We start from the raw sequence: 24893 nt of genomic DNA, 5'->3' as shown, positions 1-24893 counted from the left end.
GCATAATCAATCCCAACCTTCCTTTTGTGATAAACCTTGAGTTAAAATTAAATAGAGATATTGTCTGGAAACGAAATATCTTCTGACGACTACAATGATACTTACAACATTATATTATGACTGCAAATATTTGGTGGTCATTTACAAATGTATTTTTTAGTTATATGCAACCTATCCAGTTTCAATTTTTGCAAAAATAAAAAAAATTAAAGGGGGAATGTGTCTGTAGGACACAGATGATGTTCCTTGTGCATACAACATTACAAAGGGACATAACTCAAGAACAGTAAAATTGACACCAATTCAAACTTGATCTGTGATTTGTGGTAATAAGCGTTGTGTATATAACATATGGTTGAGGCAAACTAAAGTTAGAGAAAGGGAACCTACTTTAGGACCCACGGACAGATATGGGTAAAGCTTGATGACCCCTCGGCTACAGCAGAGGCATACAAAAATCTAAATTCACAGTAGTAGACTTATCATTCTTTCTTAGTACATACTGTATATATAAGGGACATTCCAAAAGTAAATCTTTGTTTTGACCCTAATTCCTAACTGTTTAGCCAATTCCACCAAAAAACAATCCAAACCTTCCTTTTAAGGTTTGGAACCTTGTGGGTACATTTTCTTAGAGATTCATACAATCATACACACTTTATTATGATGAAACATTTTCTAAACATTTAAGATAGTAACCCCCTAAATCAATCCAAAGCCAACCTTCCTTTTGTGGTAAACCTTGTGTTAAAATTAAATAGAGATACATACACTTCTTCTTCAAAACATCTATTTAAAAAAAGAGGTGATAAGGTAAATAGGAGGGCATTTCAAAAGGGTCCCAAGTTATAATATAATAAAAAGTATGTGTGACTGCATGGGGTTTTTTTTCACGCTTCAAGTTTTGCAAAAATGTCAGATTTTGTATAGACTATGCATGGAAAACCCTATTTTGTGTGATAAAAAGAAAACTACACCATAGAATTTCAAGATAAAATATGACATGATAGCTTGAATAATATAGTTTCAGACAAGTAAAAGAAAAAATGAGGTCACAAGATCTGTTTTCTTGCTACATAATAACGTAAATTGCTAAATAAATAAGTGAATTCACAACACATTCTATTGTAAAAGTTATTGAGTTATTTCCCCTTAAATCTGAGTTAATTTGTAAAACAGCCATACATATTATAAACCACATAGTTTCTATATTAACACCAAAAGTCCTACACATGAATTAAATTTTACTCTCCAATTTGCACATTTCCTTAATGATCTAGACTGATTGTTTTCTGCTTTTTTCAAAATCCAATTTGAGGAAGACATGACAGCTACCTTAATTTATGGTTTTTCTTCCCATAAATTAAAAGTTCTTATTGCAGATTTTTTGTACATATTTAACACTTGCTGTTTTTAAGTTTTTATGGTTTTAATGTTTTAAAACATCCTTAATCTTCTTGCTAGTCCCTAATGATCTGCCGATTTCAGCAAGAAAAGATAAAGCAGAGGGCGTGGCCATGTTCTTACAAACAGATTCAAATTGTTCAATGTACTCTTGAAAATATCCGGTCTGTCCTTGATGTTCATAACATCGGTACAGATTTGTGAAAATAATGAACAAACTTGATGACATCCCAGTTATAAAAGCTTGCATAAGATAATCAATATTTTTCTCCTTTGACTTTTGACAAGTTGGATTCTGTAAAACTGCCGCCATTATGGCATCAGGGTCATTCAAAACTTTTGACATCATTTTGATTATTCCCCTTAAATAATGTCCTGCCAGACCATATTCTCCCTCCTGCATTAAAAATGTGCACATTGTTAAAATAAATTCAGAACCTTTAACTTGCTTGCATTCGAATTCATGTCTGTAAAACTTTAATATAATATTAGGAACAGAAACATCGTCAAGGTCACCTGGAGGACAATCATCCATGAGATCCACAATTTTCTTGAAAGGATTGGTTCGTGTAAATAATTTCAAAGTATTTTTCTTTTTGAAGAGATCCACAAAGAAACATAGCCACCAAACCTGATACATTTTCATCCCATCAGTGGTTTCCTGAATGAACATTTCTAAAGACATATTTTCATAGGGATTGAAAACATCATCACTGCATCGTGGAAGGTCTTGCAACAAACTATATCCAGTGGTCACTGCAGTAACTGCTTGGCGTAATTTTTGACGAGCAAGAGAGGTGACTGTTATTTGAGCGTATGCGGGAATGAATGTATTTAGAACTGAATCATGAATATTGCTTACATCTGAGAGATGATTTAAATCTTCAATAATTTGGTCAGTGACATATGTTGTCATAAGACCATGACTTTCTGCCATCAGAATAACAGACATGATCGGAAATTCACGTACAACATTTACTTTTTCAATCAACTGATAAAGAATAGTACCACTCAAATGAGAAATAATGTTGTTTTCAGGAATGAAGTAGTGGGGTATTTTCCTTTCCTTCAAACTTGACAGTAGGGTTTCTGTCATGTAAAGCATGCATGCTGAGGGACAAGTCTCCCATTGCTGGCAAGGTATAACCTCTAATGTGTATAGGAAGATAGTTTTAAGAACAAAGGTAGACAACTCCTTTCTTCGACCTGTATGAAAATCTATTAAAAGTTTGAACACATGAAAGCAGTATCTCTGTTCTATTGATATGTTATCTTTCAGAAGAAATGTTTCAGGGAATGAAAAGTCAAACATCCATTCAATATCAGGGTTTCTGCTCAATGGATGGTATTTTGGCGTGAGAAGACATGGAACTTTAATGGTCTCCTCTAGCAAAGACGTGCTTGGCCAACCACTTGGCCTTTTCCTTAAAATCCACCCACTTGCTTCTTTCGGCCAATTAGGACATTTACCACAATAAAAAATCATGCAAGCATCTTTCTGAAAAATGAGATACGGGTCTTTGAGACGTAATTTTCTTATGTTTTTCAATGTTCCATTTGCATTCATTCCAGTATAAAAGGATGTATTCGATAAAAAGTATGTTCCGTTTACTTCTGTGAAGAATGGCGGTGGTTGGTTTTTTTCTGATTTTACATGGGTAAATCCTGGACTGGTAGTTTTAGAATCTATGATGGCAACATCACTCCCTAATTCATATGGGTCATCTTTAAAGACTAAAACTTGTTTTCCAAATTGTTTGAATAGATTTGGAGAATTTGATGCCTTCACCGCATTTAAGCTTTCATTTCCCATTCCACGATTATTCTCAATACTTGAGGTATATATATTTACGGAAAGTCCTTCTTCCACACTACCAGCCATTTCCCATTGCTGTTGTAATGCAATCGATATTATGTGACTTCGGCCACCTCCATATCTATATGTTGTGTATATGTTATTTTTTGGTAGCACATTCTCTATTACGAAATTCATGTGAAAAATTGGAGCATGACAGTATGCATCAATGTGCTGAGAACTGCAACCTGGAAAAGACAGAAACATTATATATATGTGAAATAAAAAGATTTTTATTTTTTTATAAAACAGAATCCTATCATGGAAATTATTACTGTGAGAGTGAATTTAATTTCAAATTTTCTTTATTACACTTTTAGATATTACCTTGTTATATGGTACAAAATCAACAATTTCGATATTACATCTATTTCTCCTATAAGTTCAACAGAAAAAAGTATTCTAACAAAACGCAAGCTTCTTTCGTTGCAGATTGTGAGCTTAAATGAACGGTTACCCCCTTTTTTAATTCTATTTCTCTATTGTGTATATGATAAAGTTCATTTATAGCAAATGACAAAGTCCTATATAAAAATAAAATGGATTTATACCCTCGAGTCCCTTAAATCTTTTTGTACAGAAAGTTGAATATGTTTAACTTGGACAATACATCAGAGGTTCAATGAGGCCTATTATTCACCTCAGGTCAAGGTCGGTAGCAATGATAAAATGTATACCTCTACTGATATGTTATAAAGCAGTATAGCATCCTAGTTCCTATATCTGCCCATGATTACATTATATAATAACCAGTATATCCACTTTTCCATAATGGGTGAAGTTTTCATTTAAATAAAGCCAAAGTTTTATGTAAAGGTGCAGATTCAAGAAAAAATGTGGTTCAAGGAAATTTAAATCTTTCAGTCTTATGGAGACTTGTTTTTGTTTGTTGCAGCGTGTAAAAAATGGAGATAAGCCACTAGGGGTCATGTTCAGTGACCTTTAAACAACAAATCTTGTGGACTATCAAAAATATAATAATATGATAGTAAACTATTTCCTAATACAGTCCTGAAATTTTATGTAAAAACCATTGTTGAATTTTCATTTTTTTTTTATATTATAATAATTATATTTTATAATTATATTTATTTAAAGTAAGTTGATCGAAAATTGAATCAATATAAAATGAACTAATATTCAATTGTGTCAAAATATGTCTGCTTGGAGACAAAATATTTAATCAAAACACCAGTGTGTCATTCAAAAAGATTGGCAGATTAAAATAAGCATAAAAATACATCGTATCCTTGGATATTTTACAATCTTGCATGCAGAAATAAATAATTCAAACAGTACATATAAAAAGTTTTGATTTTTATGAAAAATGAAAAATTTAGCATGAAAAATTGTAAAAATGTTTGCAAAGTATTCTTATCTGAAGATATAAAAGTTCCTGTTTTCTGCCATATAAAAGAACAGTGTTGTAATGTCTCATACATTGTACATATTTTGTCTATTAAAGGTACAAGGACAATATCTAAAAAATGTCCAAGGTACAAGGACAATATCTTAAAAATGTTCAAGGTACAAGGATAATATCTAATAAACAGCTGCGCCATGAGCGCATGATACGCCCGACGTCTTGTGTGGAAGTATTATGCAATAATCATAAATAGTTTCTGAGAAAGTTTTAAGCAATAACCATATATTGTTTTTGAGACACGGCGGGACATGTGAAACCCCCAACCCTGTTTTTTTTTACAAAAAACTAAATATCACTAAAATAAAATTTTGAATCAAAACCAAAAAGTATACAGATCTTTAGATTAATATAACAAAGAAGTGTGTAAAGTTTTAAGCAATAATCATAAATTATTTTTGAGATACGGCGCGACATGATGTAAAAAAACCCTCCCCTGTTTAACAAAATACTCAATAACTCCAAAATAAAGTTTTGAATCATCACCAAAAAGTATACAGATCTTTAGATTAATATAACAAAAAAGTGTGTAAAGTTTTAAGCAATAATCATAAATTGTTTTTGAGATACGGCACAACATGTAAAAAAAACCCTCCCCCTTTTTTAAAAATACTCAATAACTCAAAAATGAAATCTTGAATCATCACCAAAAAGTATACAGATCTTTAGATTAATATAAAAAAGACATGTGTAAAGTTTTAAGCAATAATCATAAATCGCTTTTGAGATATGGTGCGACATGTAAAATAAAGGGCTGCGCTTTAGCGCATGATACGCCCGTTGCTCTTTTAACTTGTCTTTTATGCTTTAAATGAATTTATATAATCAACTAGAAATATATATACAAATCAAAAGGGATGTTACATTAATATATTCACCAAAGTTTCATAAAATCCCCCTTTTTTAAGTATAAAAATTCATTACTTAAGAAAACGTAAAATCTAAAATTTATAAAAATGGAAAGGGAGCTTATGTCAATAGATATAAACAATTTATTAAAGTTGCATAAAATTTTGTGAAAGTGTTAGTTATTGTCCCAAAATTGGATATTCCCCCTTTTTTAAGCATAAAAATTCATAACACAGAAATGTAAAATCTGAAATTTATAAAAATTGAAAGGGAGCTTACATCAATAGAGATATAAACAATTCACCAAAGTTTCATGGACATTGGTGAAAGCCTTTTTGAGTTATTGTCCGAAGTGTTGAAAATCCCCCTTTTTTTTTATGAATAAAGCCCCATAAATCCAAAACTTAAAATCTGAAATTTATAAAAATTGAAAGGGAGCTTACATCAATAGATATAAACAATTCACCAAAGTTTCGTGGACATTGGTGAAAGCCTTTTTGAGTTGTTGTCCGAAGTGTTGAAAATCCCCCTTTTTTTATGAATAAAGCCCCATAAATCCAAAACTTAAAATCTGAAATTTATAAAAATTGAAAGGGAGCTTACATCAATAGATATAAACAATTCACCAAAGTTTCATAGACATTGGTGAAAGCCTTTTTGAGTTATTGTCCGAAGTGTTGAAAATCCCCCCATTTTTATGAATAAAGCCCCATAAATCCAAAACTTAAAATCTGAAATTAAAAAAAAAACGAAAGGGAGCTTACGTCAATAGATATAAACAATTCACTTAAGTTTCATGGAAATTGGTGAAAGTGTTTTTGAGTTATTGTCCGAAGTGTGGACGACGGACGGACAACGGTATACCATAATACATCCCGTCTAAAAGACGACGGGCGTATAAAAACCCTCCCCCTTTTTTACAAAATACTCAATAACTCAAAAATAAAATTTTGAATCATCACCAAAAAGTATACAGATATTAAGATTAATATAACTAAGAAGTGTTTAAAGTTTTAAGCCATAATCAAGAATCGTTTTTGAGATACGGTGCGACAAGTGAAAAAAACACACCCCTGTTTTAGTTACAAAGTGCTGTAACTCAAAAAGTTTTAATCTTATTTTCACCAAAAAGTATACAGATCATTTGACCATCATAAGAAACAACTATGTTAAGTTTCATGAAATTTGGATAAGTTGTTCTCAAGTAACGGTGCGACATGTTTACGCCGGACAGACAGACGGACAGACAGACAGACAGACGGACAGACAGACGGACAGACGGACGGACACCGGACATTTGTATACCATAATACGTCCCGTAAAAATTTTGACGGGCGTATAAAAAGGCACTTTTTTTGTTCTTTAAAACTTTTGTTAATATCTTCGAGAAATAAAGGCTACAGAGCAAATGAAAAGGGATTATCATTATAATTGATATTTCCAAGGGGCATAACTTGTTAAAAATATAAAATAAAAATATTGGATCAGAACTTATTTTTCGAAAGTGTCAAGGGCATTGCTGATATAAATAAACCCATTATATTAGTATCATAAAATTCTGGAAAGAAATTGAACATATGAGAGCACTAACAATGCAATTTTCCATATAATCAATATTTCAAAGGGGTATAACTCTTTTAAATATAATTGATCAGCACTGATTATTGAACTCATCAAAGACATTGATGATATAAACCTATTATATAAATTTCACAAATATCTGGCAAGAATTGTACACATTAGAGTGTGCATAAGGCAATTCTCCATTTAATTAATATTTCCAAGAGGCATAACTCTATAAAACAAGAATGTGTCCCAAGTACATGGATGCCCCATCCGCAGTATCATTTTCTATGTTCGGTGGACCGTGAAAAGGGGATAAAATCTCTAATTTGGCATTTAAATTAGAAAGATCATATCATAGGGAACATATTTACTAAGTTTCAAGTTGATTGGACTTCAATTCCATCAAAAACTACCTTGACCAAAACCTTTAACCTAAAGCAGGACAGACGGACAGACGAACGAACGAACAAACGAACGCACAGACGAACAGACGAATGAACAGACGCACAGACCAGAAAACATAATGCCCATAAATGGGGCATAAAAATATTGATCAAAACTGATTTTCTAACTCGTCAAAGACATTGATAATATGAACCTATGTTTTAAGTTTCATAAAAATCTGGCAAGAATTGTACACATGAGAGTGCTGACAATGCAATTTTCCATAAAATAACGCTTCCAAGGGGAATAACTCTTATATAAAAAATTGATCTGCACTGATTTTCAAACTCGTCAAAGACATTCTTGATATAAACCTATCATATAAGATTCACAAATATGACAAAAGTTAAAACAAGTGTTAACGACACATTTTTCCTTACACTAAGTGTTTCCAAGAGGCTTAACTTTAAAAAAATAATAGATCAGCTAAAAATGTAAAAATGTATGATTTTGTCCAAGACATTGCTGATATAAACCTATGATATACCGTAAGTTTCATAAACATCTGTCAAGAATTGTGTATGTAAGAGCACAAACAAGACCTGATGAACAGACAGAAGGACAATATTTTTTTCTATGTCCTCCTCACCACATGGCACAGGGAACAAAAAAGACATACCTATTAGTTTACTTGGTCTGCATGGCAATGTCAACTCTTCTTCTGACGACGATTCTTCCAAAGAATTACTCTGTTCTTCTCCATCATTACTATAGAAGGGACGACGTTCCAATAACTGTTTTCTCCTTGCTCCTGTTAGTAATCAGAAATCAATACAAAATGGTCTTAGTACATAGTATACATACTGACCTACAGTTGTTAATTTCTGTGTCATTTGGTCTCTTGTGGAGTGTTGTCTCATTGGTAATCATATAACATCTTCTTTTTTATATGAATAAGCAATTTTTATACATGTAGGTACTGGTACTCTGAAAAAAATGGTTTATTTATAGCTTGCATATACATACATATCTACAGTTGGTTTTCCTGTTTAAATGGGTTTTCCCTTATCATTTTTGGGGTCCTTTATAGCTTGCTGTTCGGTGTGAGCTAAGGCTCCATGTTGAAACCGTACTTTGACCTATAATGGTTTTCTTTTACAAATTGTGATTTAAACAGAGAGTTTTCTCATTTGCACTCATACCACATCTTCTTGTATCTATATCTTGTCTATTCTGCGGAAGGAAATGAAGAATAAATGGGCTCATTTAGTTAAAATAATAATAAAAATAAAAATTTAAAATTCATTCTACTGCACCTGTAAAATACTCTTCACTAAACTAGAACTTGGAGAAAAGTATAAATATTTTGGTATCAATTAAGGGATTTTATCCTATTCCATATCAGAAACTTTTTATTTTTTACAAATTGTATGTACAAATGGACAGTCTCTCTCTTTCTTACAAGACATGGCAATTATTAAGATATTATTATTATCAGATAAATACAATACTATGGATTCATTATTATTCGTTGGATACCAATTTTTGTGTATTTCATGGGTACATGTGAACCACCAAAAAAAATGTTCAACGAATGACAAATTGTCTATAGGCTTGTATAAAGACTTAAGCAAAACCATGAAATTAAATATCCACGAACATGCAAGTTTTCCTTAATCCACGAAAAATTGGTACCCACGTAAATAAATGAATCCACAGTATACCATTATAACAATGTTATTGAGGAAGTTGATATCTTGAAAAGCCAATTCAAACTCCCTATGGAATAATATGCCCAGAAGTAAGGGAACTCTTTTTTGGTTGTCTTTTATCAAATCAGATAAAACACAAAAATACAAATAACCAACTAAATGAGAAATAATAAGTTGACTGACCATTATTCTAGATGACTTAAAGGTATTTGTACCATGAAAAACCATTGACAAATGGTAGTCCAGTAATTGCAAGTACCAACTTTATATTGTCATTTTTATACAATTTAGAGATAACTGTAATGTATTTGAAGCTTTGGAGTTGTCCATTGGTAGTTTTACTGTCTTAATTGGAGGTTACCTGTGATGCATAGCGGAGACATGTAATTTATATGAATTGACAGAATATGAATAAAAATAGGCGCGGCTATCTGTGTATCTAAATTTTGATGACTCTAACATTGAAGATATTTGTAATTAAATAAATAAAATAAATAAATAATCTTTATTTCAAGAGGATGATCCCATTAGTTAAAACTAATCTTCCTGAGAGTCCTCAAAATAATAATAACATATTTTAAATATATATATTTCAAATTTAAATATTATCATTTGTCTATTAAATGTACAAGAAAGTCGTTCAATATTCCTTAGATGTTAAATTTTTTAGTCATACCTCTATACCAGTTTTCATGCCAGCCTTTTGGTCTTAAGCTGTAGTAATGTTGATCATTCACATGTCCCAAACATATTGTTTTGACCTTCTTGTCTTTGTCTGCACCTTGGGGTGTTATGGTTGTCTGATTGTGAAAATCACCAATTGTAGTTATGATAGAGATCTCTCTATTTACAACTTCTGCTAACCCTCTAAAATAGTAAATGAAAAATAAATCTTTGTGAAGTCTCACAATAAGCTTTTATTGACAGTGCCAACTCTTAAATGAAAAATAAATCTTTGGGAAGTCTCATAATGAGCTTTTTTTTTCAAGTGCTGACTGGTAAATTTTAAGCAATTTATAAGATATTAAAACAAATATGTGTCCCAAGTACACGGATGCCCCATCCTCACTATCATTTTCTATGTTCAGTGGACCGTGAAATTGGGATAAAATCTCTAATTTGGCATAAACATTAGAAAGATCATATCATAGGGAACATGTTTACTAAGTTTCAAGTTGATCAGGCTTAAACTTCATCAAAAACTACTGTGACCAAAAACTTTAACCTGAAACGGGACAGACGGACAAACAGACAAATGGAAGGACAAACAAACAAACGGAAGGACGAACAGACAGACGGACGCACAGACCAGAAAACATAATGCCCATAAATGAGGCATAAATACTGAACAGCACAATAGGAGGGGGCTGACAGGGTAAAGGGAGACACAGGGAGAAAAGGGCCGGGAGAAAGGAGAGAAGGGGCGGGAGAGAGGAGAGAGAGGGCCAGAGAAAGGATTTTCACATATTATCCTGTGCTTCTATAGTTTGTATTTATAAAAATTCATTTGGAAAAGGCATGCATCCAAGTTACAAATTCAATATAAACAGACAGTTTAACAGTCAGTGAAAAAGTAATAGAGGTTCTTGAAGCAAAAGAAACAACACTTTTATCTTGTGAAAGGACAAGACGGAAAAGAGCCATAAAAAACAAAGACATTTGATTGATTTCTTTTAAAATTAGCATCCTATACACTAGTTTTTTCATGTTATCAGGGTGGGAGACAAGATAAACTGGGGGTAGGAGAAAGGAGCCGAGGGACGGGAGAAAGGTACCCCTGTTCGGCCCCTCCAATAGAGTAGACAAACTGCCAAAATATGACTCTTTTGAACTAATAACCAAGACAAACAATAATTTTTGAACTAGCTGTCAGTAGCTGCAAGTACTCTCAGATCTGTACTTGTGTCTTTATTGTTGTGGGGATGTATCAATTACCTGCAATGTCTGACCTGTGTCTTTGCTAGATGTTTTTTCCTGCTTTGTATCAATATGATGAATTAAGACCGTTTCATCTGATTTATTGTGTGTTCATATGTGGTATTTTGGGGTTTTTAATAAAAAAAATAATTGTAAAGACATAGACAAATTATCTAAGAAATGCATTTAAATTTTCTAATTACTTGGAGAATGAACACAGATGATGCCCTGCTTGCATATAACATTTCAAAGGGACATAACTGGAGACCTGTGTTTTATTTTAATAAGCTTTGACTATAAGTTTCATAACATTTGTTTGCGGCAAACTTAAGTTAGAAAAGGGAAATGAAAAATTCAGCAAAGGGTAAACCTTAATGTGCAATGGAGGGGGCATAAAAGTAAAGGAATCTGTTCAATTAAGGGGAGATAATTAAACTGGATATTAATACAAATTTTAAATTGTATTCTGATCCCCTAACATTCTTCTGCTAGTCCCCTAAGTTATCTTTTTAAGTATAATCTGGTCTCCATATTCACCACTTTTCAACAAGATCCTTACCTTCACTTTAAGATTTAAATTTATTTTATTATTATAAGCAGTCCTCGAGATAACTTTATCAAAATCTTTTATCCACAATTATCCTCAACTTCATAAGCCTAATCATAATTTGATAATTCCTAAACAAACGCTTAACTTAACTGAACAAATATATATGATCATACCTTTCCATTTACCATTCCTAAATTCTCTTACACTTTACTTTTAACTATAATCTAATCTACAATTATTCCACATTTCTAAACATTCTCCTCACTTTTATCTACTATCATCCCCAAAGAAACCTTGCAATCTTCTTGAGCTTACCTAAGTATAATTTGGTCACCCCATTCACCATCCCTAGAGATCCTCTTTAGATACTCTTCCCAGGATTCATCATCAGCAACAAAGAAATCTTCAAGATGAGTACCGTCATCCTGGAGAGGATTATTCTTCAGATAATCAACTGCCATTTGTCTGATACGATGACATGTAAGAGTTAGTTCCCCTTGCATTCTTAGCTGGTCAATGATGGCTCTAAACATACAATTTCCATCAGGAACAACATCATGCATTTCTAACCCCTCAGTTTTCCCCAACTCATATAGCATATGCTGATTCTTTGTAAACTGGTTACATTTACAACATACTGAAAGAATAATACATTTTTCAATAATTGACTGATCTACGAAATCAATTATAAATGAAAATAAAATAAAAACTTTCTTCAACCAACAAAAATAAATGAATCATAAATGAATCACTAAGTGATTAGTCATTGGTATCACATTATTCTTTTTTTTTTTATACATGAACTATATGTATCTAGTACTAATGAATATATATTGACTCTTTTTTCATTGTATTTTGTTAAAATAACAAGAATGTGTCCATAGTACATGGATGCCCAACTCGCACTATCATTTTCTATGATCAGTGGACCGTAAAAAATAGGAGTCCAAACTCTAATTCAGCATTAAAATTAGAAAGATCATTTCATAGGGACACATGCACTAGGTTTCAAGAAGAATGGACAATATGGACTTCAACGTCATCGAAACTACCTTTACCAAACACTTTAACCTGAAATGGGACAGACAGAAGAATGGACCCACAGACCAGAAAACATAACATACAAAATCAATGATCATATTATTATCATTTCTGGGCCTTTTATAGCTTTCTGTGCAGTATGGTTTTTCTTTATTGTTGAATGCCATACTGTTCTATATCTGCTCACTTCTGCATGATTTGGTCATAAGTGGATGGCTGTCTAATTTGCAATCATATCACATCTTATTTTTATACTTTGAGATCAACAAGTTGAATCAAACAAGACGACTTTAATACAAGGAAAGAAAGGCTTTTATTTCCTATTAGGAAATTTTAGCTAGAAATAGTGATATTTGAGCTTAATGGAACATATACTCTTTTATGATAAATCACTCGTGCAAGTATTCAATGTAGAAGATACACTTTGGAGCATATTTCCTTATATCATGCACACTACAGCAGTTCAATGAATATAGCATTTTTAAAGAAATTAGTAAAACATTCATAAATACTATTTTGAAGCAATGCTGACAGTTTCACATAAGACAATATCACTGGGACTAACATCGAATAAAAGCTGATTTTGTATTCTGACCTGTTCAAACATGTGTCAAACAAATATATGAAAAGTACATGCTTAATATTTCATAAAGTAGTAGTTACTTTTCTACCAAATATTTTAACGAGGAGTAAAATCTAAAGCAAAATTGCTTGCAGCTTAGTAAAAGCATGAACAGGAATAATTTAGTTAAACAAGTAGCAATGTAATGTCAATTATAAACAAATTTGTTTACTTACAACAATTGGGCCCTGTAAAAAAAGCTTTTATCAAAATATGAAATTAAACTGAATGTTGGTATTTAAAACCCCTAATGTCAATTAAAAATTGATCACATTATATGATTGTTTCAAACTAACCTTTGTTGTCATGCAGCTCTAGATATGATGAGTATCTGCGACTATTATGCTATGAAATTTGTATAAAATAATTATCAGTTTAAAAAAAATAGTACATTATATAAAGTACACATGTATATTTTATAACTAATAATATTGAAAAAAACAAGAACGTGTCCATAGTACATGGATGCCCCACTCGCATTACAATGTATCATTTTCTATGTTCAGTGTACCATGCAATTGGGGTCAAAACTTCAATTTGGCATAATAACTACTTTGACCAAAAACATTAACCTGAAGTGGGACAGATGGGAGTAGAGATGAACAAACAGACGGACAGACGAATGAAGGGAGACAGACTGAAATACATATAGCCCCTAGGTGGGGCATACAAATTTTTGACTTAAGTCATTTTTATTTGAAAATACATGTAGACCTTGTTGCTATTTGGGAATCTGTGCCTCTTGAACTATTGATGTCATACAACAATCCATTTTCCATTGTAACGCATAAGATATTTTCTATTATGACCTCAAAGTTTTTCTTTGTGATGTCCAGTAATGGTGGTTAAATAGTGATAAGGTGAATAGAAGTTTGAACTTAAAAAAAATATTATCATCAACATTTTTTAGTGTAAAATGTAGGTTAGCAGGATCTATTTTATTAGGATATTATAAAACTTACCAACATACAAAGTAATCTTCATCTTCATACTTCAAAAATCAAAGATAATGTGACCTAATTTAGAAGGAAAGCTAGCATTCTTTCCTAGATGCATCCTTATGCAGTCTTTGGCCTTTGTTAGTCTAATATGGTTTTTAATTATAGTTCATTCATATGTTTGGACATCCATTATCACTGTACCAGTATACTTTTTTGTTTAGATGCCAGTTGAAGTACACCTCCAGGTGCCAGGATTTTCTCACTGTGTTGTAGACCCATTGGTGGGTTTTGGCTGTTATCTGTTTTTTGGTCGGTTGTTGTCTCTTTGACATATTCCCCATGTCCATTCTCAGTTTTATTGTTTCAATGTAGGTTATTTATTCAATATCTTGATATATAACCTGAATGCTTTCAAAACCCCATAAGTACAATATATCATATCAATAATTTTCAATCAGTTACTGAGATCTAAATGTGAATGTGGATGCAAACATTGTGGTATTTATAAAAAATGTAGCAGCCATATAAAAAGATTCTAAGTACTTATTTTACCATTGTGGTGATGAGCTACTGCAGGACAATAATGCATGTGTTCTTCCAGTAATGTCTCCGTGTCTGTACATGTTGGCATGTGTTCTTCCAGTAATGTCTCCGTGTCTGTACGTGTTGGCATGTGTTCTTCCAGTAATGTCTCCGTGTCTGTACGTGTTGGCATGTGTTCTTCCAGTAATGTCTTGGGGTCTGTACGTGTTGGCATGTGTTCTTCCAGTAATGTCTCCGTGTCTGTACTTGTTGGCATGTGTTCTTCCGGTAATGTCTCCGTGTCTGTACGTGTTGGCATGTGTTCTTCCAGTAATGTCTCCGTGTCTGTACGTGTTGGCATGTGTTCTTCCAGTAATGTCTCCGTGTCTGTCCGTGTTGGCATATGTTCTTCCAGTAATGTCTCCGGGTCTGTACGTGTTGGCATGTGTTCTTCCGGTAATGTCTTGGGGTCTGTTCTTGCTATAGGTGGTGAAGCAACACTTTTTTTTACACAAGAGGCACCACTTTCCTCTGGTTTATCATGACTTAATAAGTCAGGAAATTCCTCAAGCTTAGGACCACACTCTTAAACAAAACAGTTTGATTCATTATCATTTTGTAACCCATAATTATACATCACAGTTAACTTCAAGAGGGCAGTGATATTTAAAATATACTTAAATGACAACAGGAAAGTTTAAAGTATTATTTTCTGAAACAGAGGGATTTGTTGATTTGGGTTTTTTATTGCTGTTGTAATTTTAAAAATAGATGAAAGCTTATCATACAAAATAAAAATGAAAATAATTTTTTTTTCATAACTAAACTGTTTTTAAACTACCTGGACCAAATATATCATCCAGTGGATCATCAAAGTCATCTATTTTATTGCTGAGGAAGGTATTACTCTTCTGACTCTTGTAGGGAGGGGTATCATCCACAATGCCTATAGAGTCTAATTGGTCAATTTTCAAACCCTGAGAACTGTTTTTCCCTAATTTTTGCTGGCCAGATCCTGAAGTTCTTAAATCCTCTGCAGACTTTTTTGAGGCTGCACCTTCAGTTCGTAAACCACTAGTGAAAGACCTACTAAATACTTGGTTACTATCTTTGCCTAGACTCGACTTCTTGTTTCCGCTGGTTGGAAATGACTGACTGAAATCTGGCTTCTTCTGTTTGGAATTATCTGATAGACCATGAAGACTATGATCAATTGAAATGCTTAATTTATTTTCATCTGTAATGACTGAATCATTGTCATCAATAGATTTTCCATTGTTCAAATTATCTGCCTTATCAATTGCAGACTTCTCAAGTTTATTCAAAGACTGGTCATTTTCAATTTTCTCCTCGTCATAATTAGAAATTGAAAATTGTAGTTTTCTTTCTATCTTTCTAGGTGGTTTTGGAGGTGGTCTTAAAGATTTTGGCAAAAACTCAAAATTTGTGCCCTGTTTCTTTGTTTTCTCATTTTTATTCTCTTCTAATGATTTTGATTTCCTGCCAAATATACCAGGAAAAGCTTCATTTAAAATTCTCATTGAAGCAGATGACATGAAATCTTCACTCCTTTCTTCATAAGAGTCATCATCAGATAATAGTGGAAATGGACGTTTATCATCACCTTCACCTGGAAACCACATTAATGAAAGAAAAGAAAATGGAAATGTTCTATCTGTTGCTTTATATGATTTCATCATTTCAAAGTCATTGAACATTCTTTTTTCAGGAGGGTCTTCATTTTTATGCCTTTCTCTTATTTCAATAGGACAGTTTATAATACCACACATACATGGTATTTGTCTCTCTTCCTCGTCATCACAATTGTTTTCAAACACCTCTTGCACCTGTAAACAGTTCTTTGTTGTCCTTGAGTGATGCTTTCCATCTTTTCTGATATTATCTTGATTTGCCATGATATTATCTTCTGTGATTTGATGTGGGTGACCATCATTTCCCTCATTATAACGAGGTTTCCATACATTTGAAAGGAAACTGGAAGAATTCTCAATCTTTTTCTGGAATATGTCTTTCAATGGCATATTGTTCCTAGGTAACTTTGACGATAAATCTACAAAATGAATTTTCTAGAAATTAATTCCAGCAACATCAATCAAAGGTACAATAAGTTACCAGTTACCATGAAGATTTCATTATTAAAATAATTGTCTCTTCATCTAAGGAATTTCCATTACCGGTACATAGCTCAGAAGTATTAAGGAAAAAATAACAAATTTTGCTTAGTTTTGAAGTTATGAAATTCAAGGAACAAGGATAAAAGGGGGTTCTAACAATATGTCCCCATTCAAATGCATTGATCATGAAAAAAGGGGGGTTCCAACACCCAGTACCCTCCTGCTGGATCCGTCTATGTCAATCATCAAACTTCAACTTTTAAATTCTTTGTAAAAAATAAACAGTAGTTTTTAAACAGATATAATAATGTATAAGATATAGTAATTGTACAATACTGACTTATAAAATAAGAAGAGGGAAATATTATGTGAAATACCTATTAGTTATTATCAGATTTATCAGGACATATCATATTTGTCTTGTTCTATATTTGTCTTACGTGACCTGGGGGTCATGGCTAACATTTTAACAGTTGTAAATGTAGTAAAACTTGTGACCTTTTTGTCCATGGATAATTATAGCCACACATCTGAACGTTCATAAGTGTATATCACTATAAATTTCCGGACTTACAGATCTCAGAAATATTTCATCCTATATTTAGATCTGAGCTCTGGATTTTAAATGTCTTTTTTTTTTTTATTTTTTAACATGATTGTAAATGATGAAATGTTAACCTTTACACAATGTGTAAATTAATGATGAAATGTAAACCTTTACACAATGTGTAAATTAATGATGAAATGTAAACCTTTACACAATGTGTAAATTAATGATGAAATGTAAACCTTTACACAATGTGTAAATTAATGATGAAATGTAAACCTTTACAAAATATGTAAATTAATGATCTTCATTAAAATTTACCTCGATTCTTTTTCTCTCCCATTTCACAGCATTTGTATTTGACTCTTTAAACAATCTGTAATGGAAAAAAGTAATTTGTAATCATAAGGAGGCTTAAGTATTTGGAAATCTTTTTACATGTTTAATTTGAAGGCTGTGACTGTACTCTCAGTGCCCACTCTTCAACTCTTAATAGTACACATATGATCAGAACTGTTGACCTTTGTCTTACAATACAGTATGTATGTATAATCAAACTGTTGTAGCTTTCTGTTAATTTAAGGAGTTTAATTCAAAAACTGAAATAACTCATTGTTCTAAACTTATCAATCTATTTTATAATTTATTGTAACTTCTCCTGATCACTTGAACTTTTATGTATGGAGTAAAAAGAAAATTTACTATAAGAAAAAATGTCCAGTTGTAGAAATTGGTAATTTCTGGAATTTTTATTCATAATCAGGTTTTTTTACACTTCAAAAAAGTACATAAAAAGGTTATGTAAAAATAACTTAAATTATTTGAGATTACATCATAACCAAAAAAGTTCCAACAATAAAATCTTCAAAGATTGACTTCTATTCATTTATATTTTGCATAATCAATCAACTATACAAATGTTTTAACATTATAATCATTATAAATACAGGTCAAACTTATATGTCTTACAAAGGGCAAGCTAGGCATATCATTATTTGACCTTCAATAAGGAACAAAACCTTTACCTAATAATATAGTCTATATGCCAATACCCATAATTAACAGTGCCTGGTGATGTTTCATAGCCTGACAGAACCGCCGGTTAACTCTAAACCGCTGGTTACCATATCTATATAAATAGGGTGCAAATATTTATCCACCATTCTGCCTCTGAAGAAGGTCCTTTTTGGACCCAAACCGGTCAAGCTATAAAACTTCACAGGCACTGTAAATTATGTGTATTGGCAATATATACTATATTCTTATGCTTTTACATTTTTCCCTACTGATACACATTATTGATATGGCTTCTACTAACAAAAGCTCCATTTGGAGTTAATGTGTTTAGAGACATCTTTTGTCAGCACACCTTTCCTATATTGACCAACAAAACTTATACCTATTAACATCAGCTCAATATTAAATTCATCAAGTTTATTTTCCTTTGAATATTGTCTTCTTAAGTACAATTAAATATTTTTGGAAAGTAGTTAAAGCCATATGAAACAAGTGACTGGTGAAAAATAATGTTTATTCAATTCTTGAACCAATGGATATATACATATCATAAACATCATGAACATAGTCTTTTGTGCATGTTTTATAATTTTTTATCGATAAAAAAAATCTCTCAGTCTGTTGTGATGTGAAAGTATGGCAGCTAATTAATTGTCATTTTTTGAAACCGTAGTTAAGGCCAAGATAAAAAATATGTCTGTTTCCCCTCCCCCCACCTGGTTCAAAAATAAGCCCCAGATCAAAAAATTATTTTCACCAAAAAAATCGAAATTATTTTTATTCCCGAAAATAATTCTTTTCCATTTTTGAAAAGTGCTTGAAAGCAAAAGGACTAATAACCTGAATAAATACAGTCAAATTGAGCACAAACAACTGATAAGTGGCCTCGACTGGACAAGTCAAACCATTCATCATGCAGTAACCATGCTATGACATCCAGTAAAAAAAATTAACCTACCTTCCTGGTCTGTTTACAAAGGGTATTAAGACCCTGGGGATGGGGAAACAGACATTCCTTTAAATGTGGCCTTATCAAATGTCACCTTAGTAAACAATCAACAAAGAAGCATGGATATTGCGCACGTGTATAACATCTACAATAAGATATTAGTTTATTTCAAAGACAGATCCATGCGTATTGGGATCACCAGATATTTACCTGAAAAGTTAACGTTAAGTTCACTGTATACAGAAAACATACATGACATATTGGCCAATTGTTTACTGGAAGCAAACAATTAAAGGAAAATTTTTTTTTTCTAAATTTGAACAAATTATAGAATTTTTGGGAGAAGAAAGAATATGTACATATTACTACATAAGTTTTAATAAAAACTAGCCATTTAGTTATAAAAAACATAAGGTGTGAGACTGACAAATTTTGTATATTTTCATGCATTCATGCAATCCACATTATATAGTCAATTATTTATTCTCTGGACGGTATAACCAGTTGTATTACATTTGTATTTTTTTTGTAATTCAAAGCAACATCAAAAGTAACTACATTTGATAAATGACTCTAACTCATTTTAGTTGAAATATTAACTGAAATTATCATAAAAATTGGAACACTGTGATATTTAGTCGAAATAATAAAATTTGATCAACATCTATAATATTATGAAACACTGTTAGCTTTACTAAATGCAAATATGCAAATATACTTGCCTGTTAAAAATCTTCATAAATATCCAAATATTTTACAACAGTTTCATCTCATAGAAATATTATCTGTCATCAAGGAAAATGAAAGAAACCAGAAATTGTAACTTATATATGATTGTATGTCAATGCTTCCTGCTGGAAATTTTACATCACTTTAATTTAGTTCACAAGCAATAAATGAAAATAGTTATCCTTCCTGCATTAATTATATTTTACCACATATATCTTAGCTACCAAGAGTTACAATCCAGTTCACTTATTTCATGGAGAGGAGAGGACTGAAGAAAGTAGAAGGGGTGGGACTGGGGGGTAACCCTTGGCTTGGGAATAAAAAAAAAAGAAAAATATACTGAAATCATTGATCCTAAATCATTCAATTGATCTTTTGCATTAACCACAACATCTTCAAGTTAAAAATAGATGTACACAAAATCTGGCATACATAAAGCGCACCTGAGTATAACACTCAGGGACAAAGATAGAGAAAAAAACCTGCGGCTTATTTAATGATTTTCACGGTACAGAAAGACAGGGACTTTCTGATAAAGAGCAAGCAAGATAATTAACACTTATATCACACAATAAAACAGTAGAAATTGAAAGTAATTAATATATTTTAACGAAACTTTATGTAAAATCATTGCACTTGCATGGTTATTACTTTTAGGTAATAAAATTTGGTTTATTGTGTGATATAAGTGTTAATTATCATTTCTATACTGTTTCAGTAAATTGATACAGTTTCAATAGGAACTACATACTGGCACCATGTTAGAACATGAAACTATGGAGGAGTTCAACTAGGTTTCTTACCCAGTAAATCTGTCTCGGCCCTTTTTGTTTATATCCAACCATGGAATAATCAAATGTACAAAAAGAACAATTAATGATAGAATAAATACAGGAAAAATTCACAACTAAATACTAAAGGTATTAAAAGAAAAACACTTGTACAAGCCTATGATAATTTTGTGCCATATTTTGAAAGTTTTTTTAGATCTACAAGGAAAGATAATGTATAATTCAGAAAAAAGAATTTGTATTTGAATTTCCCTCTAACTGAAAATATAGGAATATTAGTGCTTTAATATTAGGCCTAAAATAAAATATTGTTTGTTTCCCCAATCCCGACCGACCCTGCAAAAATGGCCATACTCATAAAATTTTATTGTCAAAACTAAGCCAAATATTAGTTTATTCATTTCTGATTTTCCTGGCTTGCCGGATCATCCGATAATATTCAGGCTTTTTGGAAAAATAAAATTATTTACCTACCTACCCACACCTGGATTGGGGAAACAAACAATATATTAATTTAGGCCTTATATCAATGTAGGGAAAAAGCATATAGCTTATATGACAATAATTTATATCTCACAGTTGATATGATATTCCACATGTTCCAGAGTTTGCATTTCCTATCTTTATTTTCTTTTTAAAAAAAAAGGTTTTATTTTGTATTCTCTGCATGCTGTTACACTGGAAAATTATACATACAATATAAAAACTAGAGGCTCTCAAGAGCCTGAGTCGCTCACCTTGGTCTGTGTGCATATTAAATATATTATATAACCATAATGCAGGCAAACATAAGGCCTAAAATAAAATATTGTTTGTTTCCCAAATCCGGACCGACCCTGCAAAATTGGTGCTACTCATAAAATTTTATTGTCAAAACTAAGTGAAATATTATTTTATTCATTTTGGATTTTCAGGCTTGCTGGATCGTCCGATAATGTCAAGCTTTTTTGAAAAATAAAATTATTTCCCTACCTACCTACCCACACCTGGCTTGGCAGGGTCAGGATTGGGGAAACAAACAATATTTTAATTTAGGCCTAAGTTCCCTTGTCAACCCTTTTCTACGGCTGTATTTAGTCAAAAACACGGGGGGGTCTCAACATGGGATTTTGGGTACAGGTGTGCAGCTGGGATTTTAAAAACACCCCCCATTCATATATTGAATAATTGTGAAATCCCTACCTATACATATATTTCACAGCGAAATCATAACCCATTCATATATTTATCAGCTCAAATAGTACCTATATCGGTCAATTACTACCTATTGATATATTTCCTCGGTAAAATTGCACCCCATTGATATATTTGACAGATCAAAAAAGGGACCCATTCCAGCGGCACATATGTATATACCTTTATATAGGAAGAGACCCCCCCGTGGTCAAAAACCAGTTATATTGTATCATTTTTTGTTGTTGCATTTATTTGACGCCATCTTGAAAATCGACTTAACCTGCCCCGACCCAGGGTTGATGTAGAGTTAACTCGGGTAGGTTCAAAAGGTCAAACTCGGGTTGTTCGGTTCTCAGTCGATTTAACTCGACAGACTCTATTAACCCGAGTTGGACGAATCGAAGTAGGCTCAGGAGTTTTGGGATAAACTCATCAATGAAGTGTCAAATTATTTGTCCCATAACATACACTCAGTTCTTTTGTGTATGCTATGACACTGATAGGTGATTAGAATTTAACAATAATTATAATGGCAATCATCCTTATCACACACATCTTCAAATAGGATGTCCTTATGGTTATGCAAATTAAAACATAATCTCCACCCGATCAGTTGAAATAACATTGGTAACATTGTGTTTATCTAAATATGTTTTTTTTTCAGTTTTTTTTCTTTTCATTGTGTTTTTATCTCAAAATATATAATGTTTTGTTTACTGTGTAAATAATTACTTGTTTTCTTTTTGTATGCAAAATTTTCATATTCATGGAGGAAATAAGGACATGCCATTTAATATCATTTACCTTTCAGTTCGACTGCAAAGAACGTTTATAACACCTTTGTACATAAACATATGTTCACACTAATTAATTAGACACTGTCATCACATAGTTTGTCCACAATCTATCATAATCATTTACAAAAGAAAAATCTCTGCCAGTCCAATCGAAAGTGAAAGTGAAAAACCCCGCGAGAAAGTACTTATAACTTCATCTTTTAAACGCTTGAATTGGTCGGCAAACTTTAAGCTTCTTAAAAAAGCGTGTCTATCTAAATTTGGAAGTACTCGGGCTCTCTTAAAACTTGTCTTGTATAGGATTTTGACTTATAAACATAAGGTATCTTTACTTAACTAGAGACATATATATATTTATTGTGTATGTATAAAAAGTAAAATCACAAAAAATACCGAACGCCGTGGAAAATTCAGGCAAAACGGAAAGCACTAATCAAATGGCAAAACCAAAATCTAAAACACATCAAACGAAACTGAGAAGTATGTCTCTGATAAAGGTTATTAATTTAACACAGTAGTTATATCTTAAATATTTTTTTTATCAGTACCAAGGATTTGTATGGTACAAACAGTTGTTTTTGAAGATGATGAAAACATGACTTAAGGCCCCGGGGACTAAACATGATTTCTATGTATACAACGGTTATGATTCAGTTATGCGAACTCATGATGCTACGTCCTTTCGGTAATGTTTACTTGTAGTTTGGCATTGCACAATTTTTAAATTTGAATAAAATCATGCAAAACAACAATGTGTGTTACCTATTCATGTGAAATTAACGTTACATTTACGTGAATCTCACTGAACAAGTTCGTGTCAAATTTGCATGAAAATGTGATCCAGGTGAAATTCACTCGTGAACAAAATTTGCCTGTATAATTTTGGTAAATAGTTAAGTTGTCTCACTGGCAATCCTACTACATCTCATTATTTTTTATAAAGATAACCAGCGATAACAAAAGAAATTCGCTTCAAATTAGATTTGCAATTTTGAACTTGAAAAGTATATTATGCTGCAATGAGAAAGGAACTTCATTTTAAAAAATGCCAATATAAGAACAAGTAGCACTAGGTAAGATACTGATCGTGACAAACATGAAAAAACTACTTATAAAAAATAAAATGTGCCCCAAAATAGATTAAAATCCTTCTGTAATGCGGAGTTCACACATTGCCGATTATTGCTCCCGTTTGAGATCAGACAGCAATACGACACGAAAAGTGAAAGAGTCGGATTAGTATCCTCAATTATCTGGAATGTCCTATCATTGTCTGAACGCAGTTGTTTTAGTTCGTAACAGATTCCTACCAGTCGGGAAGGGTTCGAAAAGTTCGACAAAGCACCCCGACAGTTAGGTGCGTCCCGTAACATTCGGGGCAACTTAGCCGATTTTGTCTAGTCGGATTACAATCGTGGCTATGTCGTGACAGATTCTGCTGTATCGGATCGAATTCCGAACAATGTTTTGTGTATTCTGGACGGTGTACTGTGGAACGGGAATGATCTGGAGTAATTTTTCAAAGCTGTTTTTCTGCCGATTGAGTCCAGATTGCATCCAGATCTTGTCGATTGCGAACCGTTTTTTGTCGAAACCGTTCTCCGAAACAGTCCCGTTATTAATACGAAATTCGTCAATGATACCCACGTCTGAGTCCCGACAATTACAGAATACAATACGACTGAGACCAGACAAAGCCGTTTGCAATGCGATAGAGCGGACCGTGATAGGATTACGTTCCGACAGTACCTGATCATCCCGAATATGCCGACAGTTTTCGAACGGATAACTTCCGTCAGCGTCGGTTCACTGTGTGGTCACTGTCTGATCTCTCGCGGTCGGTGATTACATTCGGTAGAGTCGAGTCGGTCGAATTTTACCTGGCGAAAAATACGAATTGGATAAGAAGCGGATTCAGAACGGGATTATCGGGACATATTCGATTGGAAACGGTTGAATATCGACG

General features: G+C 32.4%; 1 protein-coding gene across 3 annotated transcripts; it reads right to left on the bottom strand.

Moving 5' to 3' along the window:
* Positions 1–1231: 1231 nt before the first annotated feature.
* On the bottom strand, positions 1232–23088 carry LOC143078841 (uncharacterized). Of its 3 annotated transcripts, XM_076253834.1 has the most exons (8): positions 22935–23088; positions 17790–17844; positions 15628–16857; positions 14817–15371; positions 11976–12297; positions 9870–10060; positions 8161–8292; positions 1232–3447 (listed from the first exon to the last, which is right to left on the bottom strand). In XM_076253834.1, exons 2-8 carry the CDS (start codon positions 17809–17811, stop codon positions 1430–1432), a joined length of 4470 nt encoding a protein of 1489 aa, XP_076109949.1. In that variant the 5' UTR covers positions 17812–17844; positions 22935–23088; the 3' UTR covers positions 1232–1429. The 3 variants fall into 3 exon arrangements, with proteins under 3 accessions (XP_076109949.1, XP_076109950.1, XP_076109951.1); XM_076253835.1 differs by lacking the exons at positions 15628–16857; positions 17790–17844; positions 22935–23088 and adding an exon at positions 13620–13668 and having other exon boundaries at positions 14817–14935; XM_076253836.1 differs by lacking the exons at positions 1232–3447; positions 8161–8292; positions 9870–10060 and adding an exon at positions 13620–13668 and having other exon boundaries at positions 12213–12297.
* Between the last annotated feature and the right edge of the window lie 1805 nt (positions 23089–24893).

The sequence above is a fragment of the Mytilus galloprovincialis genome, chromosome 6 (assembly GCF_965363235.1).
Source record: "Mytilus galloprovincialis chromosome 6, xbMytGall1.hap1.1, whole genome shotgun sequence".
NCBI classification, from domain to species: Eukaryota; Metazoa; Mollusca; class Bivalvia; order Mytilida; family Mytilidae; genus Mytilus; species Mytilus galloprovincialis.
This window is presented reverse-complemented; position numbering and strand designations above follow the sequence as displayed.

Coding starts and splice junctions, on each gene's coding strand:
- LOC143078841 (XM_076253834.1), bottom strand. CDS start 17,811: ATGGGAGAGAAAAAGAATCGAG. Junction 15,372..15,627: donor GGATGATATATTTGGTCCAG/GTAGTTTAAAAA, acceptor GTTTTGTTTAAG/AGTGTGGTCCTAAGCTTGAG. Junction 10,061..11,975: donor GGTGACCAAATTATACTTAG/GTAAGCTCAAGA, acceptor TTACTATTTTAG/AGGGTTAGCAGAAGTTGTAA.